This window comes from Mytilus edulis, chromosome 3 (assembly GCF_963676685.1).
Source record: "Mytilus edulis chromosome 3, xbMytEdul2.2, whole genome shotgun sequence".
NCBI lineage: Eukaryota > Metazoa > Mollusca > Bivalvia > Mytilida > Mytilidae > Mytilus > Mytilus edulis.
In genome coordinates, this window is record NC_092346.1 from 79336423 (window position 1) to 79348673 (window position 12251).

Consider the following 12251-nt stretch of genomic DNA (forward strand, 5'->3'; position numbering starts at 1 on the left):
GTAATGTTGTTCCACAGAGTAATTGCTATTTGACAGTTTGATTATTTGGAGTCTGGTACTTACCTGGGTGCCATCATCATGGTATTCATGGCCATATATATCTTGTCAACACCGAAGTGCTGACTACTGGGCTTGTGATACCCTGTGGGACGAAACGTCCACCAGCAGTGGCATCGACCCAGTGGTGTAAATAGTCATCAAAGGTACCAGGATTATAATTTTATCCCCAGACGCGTCTCCTCTACATACGACTCATCAGTGACACTAATATATATAAGCCAAAGTACGTCTTCAACACCAAGCCTTGGCTCACACTGAACAGAATTAAGCTATATAAGCCAAAGTACGTCCTTCAACACGAAGCCTTGGCTCACACCGAACAGCAAGCTATAAAAGGCCCCAAAATGACTTGTGTAAACCTATTCAAACAGGAAAACCAACGGTCTAATCTATATTTAATTGAGTGTCTTCTGAATAGTGTGGTAATTGTCCAAATTCCAAATGATGATTTTGATTGAAAAAAAGTGGTCTTTGAATTTTTTGAAATGTTCAGATATATCAGCTTGGATAATTTGCTTCAGCTTAGAAAGCTCTGATTTCGAGAAGCTTGGGGTTTCTGCAATTACTTTTTGAATCAGCTGATACAATAAGAATAACAATGTAAAAAAAACTTAAATTAGCTTAATCGATCCTTTGATGGTATGTTCTGTAATGCAAAATATGCATTTTTTATAGATTTTTAATGATAACTTGGATTGCATTTTTTCTAACACAAACCATGCAAACGGCTAAGCGTGCATGTGTTTTGATCATTTCTTTCAAACATATGTTTGTAAAGTTTGCATAAACTTTGACAAACTAGGCAAACGATAAAAATGCGTCTGCAGTTAGTTGTTTGTTAGGACACACACTACATTTGTTTCTTACTTCAATCTGATTAAACGAAGTATTTGTTTCTATGCGTTTGTAGAAAGTCTGTTTACCAACAACATGTGCATGCCTTATTGAAGTTCAAACAGGGTCAGTAAAGACTTATTAAACGATGTATTTGTTTCTACTTTTGTAGCGTTTAGAAAACAACAACAAACGCGACACAACATTTACAAAAAGAAATGCGGCCTTCATATTGAAATTTTATTGATCTTGAAAACTTTATTTGAATTCGGCATGATATCAAACAATGAAACCGATTTGACTGAATATGAAAACCTGAGACTACTATAACACATATACCACATAGTGTTATAGTAGTCTCAGATGAAAACATATAAAAAAATGTTTCAAAACATGATGTACATATAACACATAAAGCGATGAATTATCTAAAAAGTAAGGTTTCTGTGAAAGTTTACAAGGAACTGCTGTCTCTCACTGAATCCTAAACATGAGATTTCTAACAAGACTAAACAGAAGGATGTCTGGTATTATTATGTCCCCTTTTTTATAAATGCAACACACTGGGACAATAAAATTATAAGAAATTTACTGATAGAAAAGCTGATAATGAAACTAAACAATTTAAATTGCAAGCTGGTTATGATACAAATAGAAAAAAATATTCCAAGTAAAAAGTAGATACTGTATAATTAAATTATAATAAAAGTATAACTTTTAGTAAGTTGTGCTTTTTGTGAAAGCTTTTACTTTTTTCTATACAGGGAACCAGTGTAAAATTTATGTTAAAGTCGTGCGCTTGCGCATAATCTGAATCCAACATGAAAGTACAAAATGGCGACAACATTCAGCACCGGAACACAGAGCCCAACATCACATAAACCCCTAGAAAAGATTTTCGACGAAGCTCAGTCAACCGGGGCAGTGTGTTTATGTGGCAGAAAATTAAGAGAATATCCAAAGATCTCGTCTAGATATGATTTAGTTGATACAATCTCTGCTGGTGAGTGCCCCTTCGACTTCCCCAGTCAACCAGTGTTTACAAAATTATGTTGGTTTATTGTAGTAAAAAGTTGTCAACCAGCGTATTTTGTATATTGCTAAGCAAATATCATCTTCGTCCCCTCTCATGTCCATGAATTTATATGTTATGGTTATACACACTAAATCCAAATTTCCTTGACAGTCTGGACGTTCCATGATACTGATAGTTGATATCATAATATAATTTTTGGAGTATTTCAAATTGTCTTACTGCAAAATTATTTTATTATTATTTAACTTATATTCATACATGTGAATTTTTGCTGTAGCCTGTTTTATCAGTTAAAAGAAAAACTAGCCACACTGAAACAGGTTTCCCATAAAAGGCTCAATATATAGTGGCCATCAATAAGGCTTTGGAGCACAGCTAAGGTTGAGTCTTGAGAGAGTGGTTTCTCAAGTAAAGCGTATCAAATATAATCATAGATATAGGCTTAAGCAATCAACAACTGACATTATCAAGATGCTTTATTTCTTGATTGACAACATATTTGTGACATTTGGAGAACTTGTTTTTCAACAAACTATCAGGGCCTTTTATAGCTGACTATGCGGTATGGGCTTTGCACAATGTTGAATGCTGTACAATGACCTATAGTTATTAATTTCTGTGTCATTTTGGTCTCTCATGGGGAGTTTTCTCATTGGCAATCATACCACATCTTCTTTTTTTATATCTGCATTCAGATGGGAACTAACTGTGCCCCTCTTCTTGTCGACTTGTTCCTGTACAGGAATTTCTTAAGAAGTTAGAATTATCCTTTAACTTTACTTTCTGATGGAAAGATGATGTGGAAGCAGGAAAAATTGCTGCTTTTTCACCAACTCGTCCCACTTTAAAAAAAATCGGAACACTTGTGAAAAGGGTTGCATGTACATCCCGTAAATTTTTCTCCTGCCAACTTGCCCCACTTAAAGGGGCACTAGCTAGGAGATATATAAAAAATCTTATACATTATTATTTTTGCACAATCATTAGTGAAATGCAAATAGTGAAATAAGATTTCACTTTTAGCACCCAGTATGTACATGTATGGTTCAATTTTGTCAAAATAAGCGACAAAAACATTAATTAATAAGTGATGAATGTGTCAGCGAGTGTGTTTAGCTTGGGTCGGCGTTTTCAATCTCCAAGTCACAATGGAAGAGCGTATATAAATGAAGACTTTCATGACTTTAGAATTGAATTTAAGTCATCAAAATAAAACTATGCCTTTACAGAAATGCCTTCCATCTCAACTTGTTAGCGACAAGCACAGTTTTTAATTAACCCAAAGGTGGTGGAAATTGATTTTGGAGTTACTTCCCCTGTTTTAGCTTATTACAAATTTGTGCTCTAAAAATATTATCTAGTATCAAAAAAAGGAATAAATTACCAATTGAATATATAATAACATAATAATGTTACCTTAAAGATATTAACTGTCTTTGAACATATTAAAAAATATATATTGCAATTTCTACTTGATAATTATACTTTTAGCAATCCATGTTCTAAACATTGTTAAATTAGTAAGGCTTTCAAGTTCATTTCTTACCGACCGTGCCAGGGCTGTATAGCCAGTCAAGGTCGTTAAACACCACCATATATATATCAGTTCATATGATGTATTAAAAGCTATAATTTCTATATAGATAAAAAAAAAACAAAAAAAAAAACACATATTCTTTGATAATGGGTAGAGTGAAGTTAAACTGTAAAAACATGATATGTTGATGAAGATGTACTATATCATTCATAACTACACAAACAATGAAATAAAGACTATAGTTGAAAAGCATCTTTATTTAAAAAAAACAACATATACAGTAAAAAAAAAAAAAGAGATTCGTTAACTCGTGATACACACAGAAACGTAGACAAAAAAAATGAGCAGTGCCTTTTCTTATCATAAAAAGTGCCCTGCCCTCCACTGGCACCCTGCCCCTTTTGATTTCTAGCTAGAGCACTGATTATGAATTATCCACTTGCAAGTGAATAATTCAACCTCATTAAATCGGTTTTAATGTGAGCTTCAACTAAACCCCTTAGCTTGAGATGGATAACATGTGAATTGTATGTGTAAAGTTATTTAAAGGAAAAGAATGTCAACATTGAAAGTGAAACAAAGGTAAATCATTTGATTGACTGATTAGATTCACAAAAAAGTCATTGTTACACAGGTAAAAACAATGATAAACATTTATTTTATCATGTGAAATTAAATAGACCTAGAAAAATCCAGCAACATGAGTTTGCTAATTTATTTATATCTATAATATATATATATGTTTACATCGCTTATATGGTCATCAGATGACTTTAGAGGTCAACTCAATAGTTAAGATGGTACCTAACACTACAGGGAGATAACTCTGTAAAATCAGCAAAACTTTTTGATTACATTGTGTGGTTAATGTAATATTAAGCTTCTCAATGATCAGAATAAGTTTTTGACAAACTGCAATACAACAAGTGTATTTTTTCTGATTAAATGGTTGGTTCAAATTTTTATACCTTTGTCAAAGGGTCAAAGTAAACACTATGTTAGAATTGAAATAAAGTTAAACGAGCCAAATTATTTTAGGCCGTGTTCACACCAAACACCGTGTAGAGTAAACATGTTTACAATTAGTTTAGTGTAGTGTGCACTGGTTTCACATTACATTTGTTCACATCTATACACCTTGTTTAGCTACCTGTACATAAGATTTGTTCTCACTTGTAAACTATGTGTCATTTAAATGTTCATTACGTAGAACTGAATTCAAAATTTTGGGACAATTTTTCTAGCGGTAAGGGAACAACCATTTGACTTCAAATGGGGGGGGGGGGGGGGGGGGGGGGGGGGGGGGGGAATGGAAATATTCCGATCCCCAATTTGATAAAAAAAAAATGATCATACAGATGATAAAAGAAATATTCTGAATCAAAGAGTTTCCCCATACATTATAGTGTTAAATATTGAAAAAAAATGTATTTGATCACCAGCATCGAAAAAAAAGGAATAAAAACGTACGCGCGAAAAAAAATCTTACTCAGATAAAAAAAAATAACCCTCCCCCTTTTTAAGTTAAGTGGTTACTACTTTATGAAAGCCATTTTTGTCGAGCCTGCAACTTTTGTTGCAGAAAGCTCGACATAGGGATAGTGATCCGGCGGCGGCGGCGGCTACGGCGGCGGTGTTAGCTAACTTCTTAAAAGCTTTATATTTTAGAAGGTGGAAGACCTGGATGCTTCATACTTTGTATATAGATGCCTCATGTTACAAAGTTTCCGTCAGTCACATGTCCAATGTCCTTGACCTCATTTTCATGGTTCAGTGACCACTTGAAAAAAAAGTTCAGATTTTTTGTAATGTTGAATTCTCTCTTATTATAAGTAATAGGATAACTATATTTGATATGTGCGTACCTTGCAAGGTCCTCATGTCTGTCAGACAGTTTTCACTTGACCTCAACCTCATTTCATGGATCAGTAAACAAGGTTAAGTTTTGGTGGTCAAGTCCGTATCTCAGATACTATAAGCAATAGGGCTTGTATATTCGGTGTATGGAAGGACTGTAAGGTGTACAGGTCCAACTGGCAGGTGTCATCTGACCTTGACCTCATTTTTATGGTTCAGTGGTTATAGTTAAATTTTTGTGTTTTGGTCTGTTTTTTTCATACTATATGCAATAGGTCTACTGTATTTGTTGTATGGAATGATTGTAAGGTGTACATGTCTAGCGGGCAGATGTCATGTGACCTTGACCTCATTTTCATGGTTCAGTGGTTATAGTTAAATTTTTATACGACCGCAAATTTTGAAAAAATTTTCGTCGTATATTGCTATCACGTTGGCGTCTGCGTCGTCGTCGTCGTCGTCGTCGTCGTCGTCCGGCGTCCGAATACTTTTAGTTTTCGCACTCTAACTTTAGTAAAAGTGAATAGAAATCTATGAAATTTTAACACAAGGTTTATGACCATAAAAGGAAGGTTGGTATTGATTTTGGGAGTTTTGGTCCCAACATTTTAGGAATTAGGGGCCAAAAAGGGCCCAAATAAGCATTTTCTTGGTTTTCGCACCATAACTTTAGTTTAAGTTAATAGAAATCTATGAAATTTTGACACAAGGTTTATGACCACAAAAGAAAGATTGGGATTGATTTTGGGAGTTTTGGTTTCAATAGTTTAGGAATAAGGGGCCAATAAAGGGCCCAAATAAGCATTTTTCTTGGTTTTTGCACAATAACCTTAGGTTAAGTAAATGGAAATCTATGAAATTTAAACACAATGTTTATGACCACAAAAGGAAGGTTGGTATTGATTTTGGGAGTTTAGGACCCAACAGATTAGGAATTAGGGGCCAAAAAGGGACTCAAATAAGCATTTTTCTTGGTTTTCGCACTATAATGTTAGTATAAGTAAATACAAATCTATGAAATTTAAACGCAAGGCTTATGACCATAAAAGGAAGGTTGGTATTGATTTTGGGAGTTTTGGTCCCAACAGTTTAGGAAAAAGGGGCCCAAAGGGTCCAAAATTAAACTTTGTTTGATTTCATCAAAATTGAATAATTGGGGTTCTTTGATATGCCGAATCTAACTGTATATGTAGATTCTCAACTTTTGGTCCCGTTTTCAAATTGGTCTACATTAAGGTCCAAAGGGTCTAAAATTAAACTTAGTTTGATTTTGACAAAAAATGAATCGGTTGGGTTCTTTGATATGTTGAATCTAAAAATGTACTTAGATTCTTGATTATTGAAGTTTTTTTGGTCCAGTTTTCAAATTGGTCTACATTAAGGTCCAAAGGGTCCAAAATTAAACTTTGTTTGATTTCATCAAAAATTGAATCCTTGGGGTTCTTTGATATGCCAAATCTAACTGTGTATGTAGATTCTTCATTTTTGGTCCTGTTTTCAAATTTCAAATTCTACATTAAAGTCCAAAGGGTCCAAAATTAAACTAAGTTTGATTTTAACAAAAATTGAATTCTTGGGCCTCTTTGATATGCTGAATCTAAACATGTACTTAGATTTTTGATAATGGGCCCAGTTTTCAAGTTGGTCCAAATCAGGACCTAAAATTATTATATTAAGTATTGTGCAATAGCAAGTCTTTTCAATTGCACAGTATTGTGCAATGGCAAGAAATATCTAATTGCACAATATTGTGAAATAGCAAATTTTTTTTTAATTAGAGTTATCTTTCTTTGTCCAGAATAGTAAGCAAGAAATATCCTATTTGTGCAATAGCAAGAATTTTTTTTAATTGGAGTTATCTTTCTTTGTCCAGAATCAACTTAAATGTTTGTTATATACAATATACAATGTATATACACTTTTTACTACCAACTGATAAATTTAAATAATCTTTACCATTCAGTGATAACAAGCAGTTTTTTTACATCTTAATATTTTATGATGTATTTAAATGAGTAGTTATTGTTGCAAACTCCATTAGAAATTTGAATTGATATCAGTTTTGAAAAAGGGAAACGGGGATGTGAAAAAAAAGGGGGGGGGGTTAAATTTTTCTCATTTCAGATTTCATAAATAAAAAGAAAATTTCTTCAAACATTTTTTTGAGAGGATTAATATTCAACAGCATAGTGATTTGCTCAAAGGCAAAAAAAACCTTTTAAGTTCATTAGACCACATTCATTCTGTGTCAGAAACCTATGCTGTGTCAACTATTTAATTTTAGATTTAAAAAGTTTGAAGAAGAAATCTTTAATTGATTTGTAAAATCTTGGCATTTGTTTTGTGTAAAAAAAAACCATGTAATGTCAAAAATTTGATCACAATCCAAATTCAGAGCTGTATCATGCTTGAATGTTTTGTCCATACTTGCCCCAACTGTTCAGGGTTCGACCTCTGCGGTCGTATAAAGCTGCGCCCTGCGGAGCACCTGGTTGTGTTTTGGTCTGTTTTTTTCATACTATATGTAATAGGTCTACTATATTTGTTGTATGGAATGATTGTAAGGTGTACATGTCTAGCGGGCAGATGTCATGTGACCTTGACCTCATTTTCATGGTTCAGTGGTCAAAGTTAAGTTTTTGAGTTTTGGTCTATTTATCTAATACTATATGCCATAGGTCAACTATATTTGGTGTATGGAAATATTTTATGATCTTTATGTCAGTAGGGCAGGTTTCTTTTGACCATGACCTCATTTTCACGGTTCATTGCACAGTGTTAATTTTTTGTGTTTTGGTCAATTTTTCTTAAACTATAAGTAATAGGTCAACTATATATGTTGTTTAGAAGCATTGTTAGCTGTACATGTCTGCCTGGCATGGTTCATCTGACCTTGACCTCATTTTCATGGTTCATTGGTCTTTGTTTAGTTATTTTGGTTAATGTTAAGTTAATGAGACAGTTGTAATAAAGCTTTATACTTGGGACTATCAACATAATATCAATGATTAATATAGAAGGCGAGACATTTCAGCGTGTGCACTCTTGTTATAATTTGCAGTAGTTTGAATATACAAGAGATGTCTCGATTACGCACTAGAAAACGTTAGCTGCAGCAGCGTGCTTACAGCCGAAAAAAAGGATTGAGTTATTAGGGATCTCTAAATTTTTATCTTTTCTGTTTGTTTCAAATGGTATTTCTTCTCCAAGGAGTATTTGGTAAAAGAATAGGGTCACGTTTTTTTAAATTTATTTTAAGTGTTATTTAACGGATCTGAGATACTAGACAAACATATCATTTACCCCACACTTTTTTTAGTCATGCATTTATGCGTGAATCGTTGTTTGAGTAAAGACCAGTGGCAAATATTTCTATGTACGTCAAGTCGATTCGGGAAGACCTTTTCAAATGAATTAGGCAGCAACTATTTACTTCATTTTTAAGCGAGGGAAAGAGGGGGGGGGGGGTAGAGGGACGTGGGCTATTGATTTTTCCAGGACAAATTTTGGTGACAAGTCGAAATCAATTTTAGCATTATATATATATAGTGGCAGCTGAGGGTGAAACAAACAAAAATTTTTTCAGGGCCAAAAACTGGAAACATTTTTTGTTTCCAAAACAAAATCCATAGCTCACCCCCCATCCCCTTGCCTTTATGTTTTATACTCAACCATAATAGCCCCCTGATGCCTTTATGTTTTATACTGAACTATAATAGCCCCCCCCCCGAAAATCAATTGGTTCCTGCCTTATGGGTTGGGCAATGATGCTGCTTTGAGTCTTAATCAGGGGTTAATAAAGTACGTGAATTTGTTTTTAACAAAAAAAAATCTGTAAAATTTAGACAACAATTTCTGTAAAGAACTATACTAATAATTATCAAAAATATCAATTTTACTCAAAAATAGTTTCCTCCTTAAATATATACACGGTAAAACTAATGTCCTAAATGCCTAGTTTTGTGTACACTTAACCTACACAAGGCCTACATTGACTATCGACTGTGTGTAGATAAAACATGATTTAAACTACATGTAAACATTGAGTTTTATCAATGGGAACGCAATTGTGTTTAGTTTACGTGTGAGTTACACTAACACAACACCGAATTTAGGTCAATGTGAACACGGCCTTAGTTCAGGTGTTGGGTACCAACTTAATTAGATTTCTTCTAGACTAAAATACACACGAAATGAAGCTACGTAGTTTTCATGACCGTGCCCTGTTAATTGTTTATTTTAGACTTTTAATAGTTTGGATAAAAGTTTTACATTCAATCATGATTGTTATAAACCAAGTATGAGAATTTGATTAAAATTGGTGAACATGAATTTGACAACTAGTGCCCCTTTAATGAAAAAATGTAAAATCTAGATGAATATATAGTTTTCAGGTCTGCCGAAAAATTTATTAAATTATTTTTATTGACTGAGGTGGCATGACTCAATTCATCAGGACTTTTCAATTTTTCAACAGTAAGGCGAATTGGCAAGACTCAATTCATAAGGATTTCTCTATTTTTCACAAGTGGGGCTAGTTGGCTATGGTTGGCATTCACGTCACAGAAATACTGATAATCACTTCTTTCTGCTTTATTTCAACAAAAGAAAAGAACTACAAAATAGATGTAAGATTAGAAGATGTGGCAATGAGACAATCCTCCATCCAAGTCACAATTTGTAAAAGAAAAACTATAATAGGTCAAAATACTGTCTTCAACAAAAAGCCTTGTCTCACACTGAACAGTAAGCTATAAAGGGCCCACAATTTTTAGTGTAAAACCATTTAAACGGGAATTGCATGTTATCTAAGTTTTTCACAGGTAATGAGGTATTGATTTTATTTATGAGTGGGACAGGAACATAGATATACAATGAAATTGCATCTTTTGCATGAAGTGGAACGAGTTGGCATTACTAAATTCATCAGGATTTATCTTATTTCTCTCAAGTGGGGCAATTTGGCAGACCTTTATATTTCAGAGGGATTTTTACTCTTTTCATAAATGGAGCAAGTTATCCAACCTATTTTCAATGGGATCTTACCCTTTTTCATAAGTGGGGCAAGTGGGTAAACAAAAGTGGGGTGATTAGGTGTGGGGCGATTTGCCTGTGGGGTAATTTGTCATGGATTTGATGATGTTCTCTCACTAGCATCTTGACTAGTATCCTGCCCTTTTCAAATCCTGGCTAGTTTTGTAAACTATTTTTGTTCTTTTCTTTTACTTTATTATTTTTTTCTTTCATTCTTTATTTTGAATTTGTATTTTTTGTTTTATCTTATAAAATTACTCTTTTTCATGTGCCATTCGGAGAGTTGATTATTGGTCAAGATTGACAGTTTCATGTAATCTTTCATAGTTCCGTCTGTCGTTAAGTCCATTGTCCTTGACCTCATTTTTCATGGTTCAGCAACCTTTTCATTTGAATTTTTCATTTATTATGAGTGATAGGATAATAATATGGTATGTAGTCTCAGGCATCGGACTAGTGGCTATTGGTGCAGACTGGACCAGATGTATTTGTACCCTATCAATTTAAAATGTAGACAATTTGAAAGGGAACCAGGCAATAGCTCGAGTTGTAATTTTACAAAGATTGGATGAACAATACCACTGATTACCTAAACATCAGCTGTTTGTTTGTTTACAAATCCTTGAATAGCCTAAAACAATTTGTACAGTTATGAGCCAATGGCGCTTCGATTGGTATAAACCTGTGATGCCCTAACGGTATTTGGCTCTCATTCTATGCTCTTGGTCATGCAAAGTCCACATTCATTACAAATAACGAGACAATCAGCCTCATTGATCCAGAATTAAAGTCTAAAACTCGAATTATTGAGTGGAAAGAGCCATTTGCACTTTCAAGATTCTATATATTATAACTGGCCGGGGATTCATTATTTTTGGTTGGATACTTATTTTCATGGATGTTATGGGTACAGGGAAACCAGGAATTTAAATGTGCAACGCATTACAAATTTTCTGTATGATTAGGCTAACTAAAATTAATTAGTAAATTTCATCCAAATTTTTGAAAAATGGGTTGTAGTCCCCATAAAATTAAGCAAATTGGTACAAATGTATGCAACACAAGTATTATGAGTACAAAATTAAATGAAAACTCAAACAATGTTGAAAGTAAATAGGGTTGGTGCTAAAGCAAGATGCAACTATAATTATGATGTAAAACATGAACTTAGGCAGCAACCATTTGATTTTCTGGGGGGGGCTATGGTTTTTTTTGGAAAAAAAAGTTTGTTTCCAGTTTTTGGAAAAAAAAATAATTTGTTTTTGATTCTGAGAAAAAAAAATTGTTTGTTTCACCCTCAGCTGCCACTATATGTAATGCTAAAATTGAAAGAAAAAAATTGTTTTCGACTTGTCGCGAAAAAAAAAGATTGTTTTTCGCCACAGGCGAAAAAAAAAGTTTGTACAGAAAAAAAAACCATAGCCCCCCCCAGAAAATCAAATGGTTGCTGCCTTAACCAAAAACTTTATATAGTATATGTATGCGATCCATGCTAGGTCTACATTGTAAATGTCAGTCAGACAGGTTCACCTGACCTTGGCCTCATTTCATGGATCAGTGATCAAAGGGTTCAGTTTTATTGGTCAAGAATGTTTAAACTATTAAGTCTCTAGGTCAACTAAATATAGTGAAAGGAATGATTGTAAAGTGTACATGTCTGTCTGGCAGGGTCATCTGATCATGGACCTTTTTTCATAGTGCATTAGACAATGTTCAGATTTTGTTGTTTGGTCTACCATTAGTTATTCGGCCACTACAGTCTATATTTGTTGTATTGAATGACTATAAGGTGAATCTGTCTGTCTGGTCAGTTTTATGTGACCTTGACCTCATTTTCATGGTTGATTGGTCAATGTAAATTGTTCATGGTTTCTTCTGTTCACCAGATACTAT

General features: G+C 33.7%; 1 protein-coding gene across 13 annotated transcripts in view; it reads left to right on the forward strand.

Moving 5' to 3' along the window:
- Nucleotides 1-1664: 1664 nt before the first annotated feature.
- LOC139514480 (leucine-rich repeat and calponin homology domain-containing protein 1-like) overlaps nucleotides 1665-12251 on the forward strand; it is a 55048-nt gene continuing 44461 nt past the window's right edge. For 8 of the 13 annotated variants that reach the window (XM_071303787.1, XM_071303792.1, XM_071303789.1 and 5 more), the window contains exon 1: nucleotides 1665-1897. In XM_071303787.1, the coding sequence (XP_071159888.1) occupies nucleotides 1729-1897 (169 nt within the window). In that variant the 5' untranslated portion in view covers nucleotides 1665-1728. The remainder of the gene's footprint in view (nucleotides 1898-12251) is intronic. The other 5 variants (XM_071303798.1, XM_071303797.1, XM_071303800.1 and 2 more) reach the window with 3 other exon arrangements.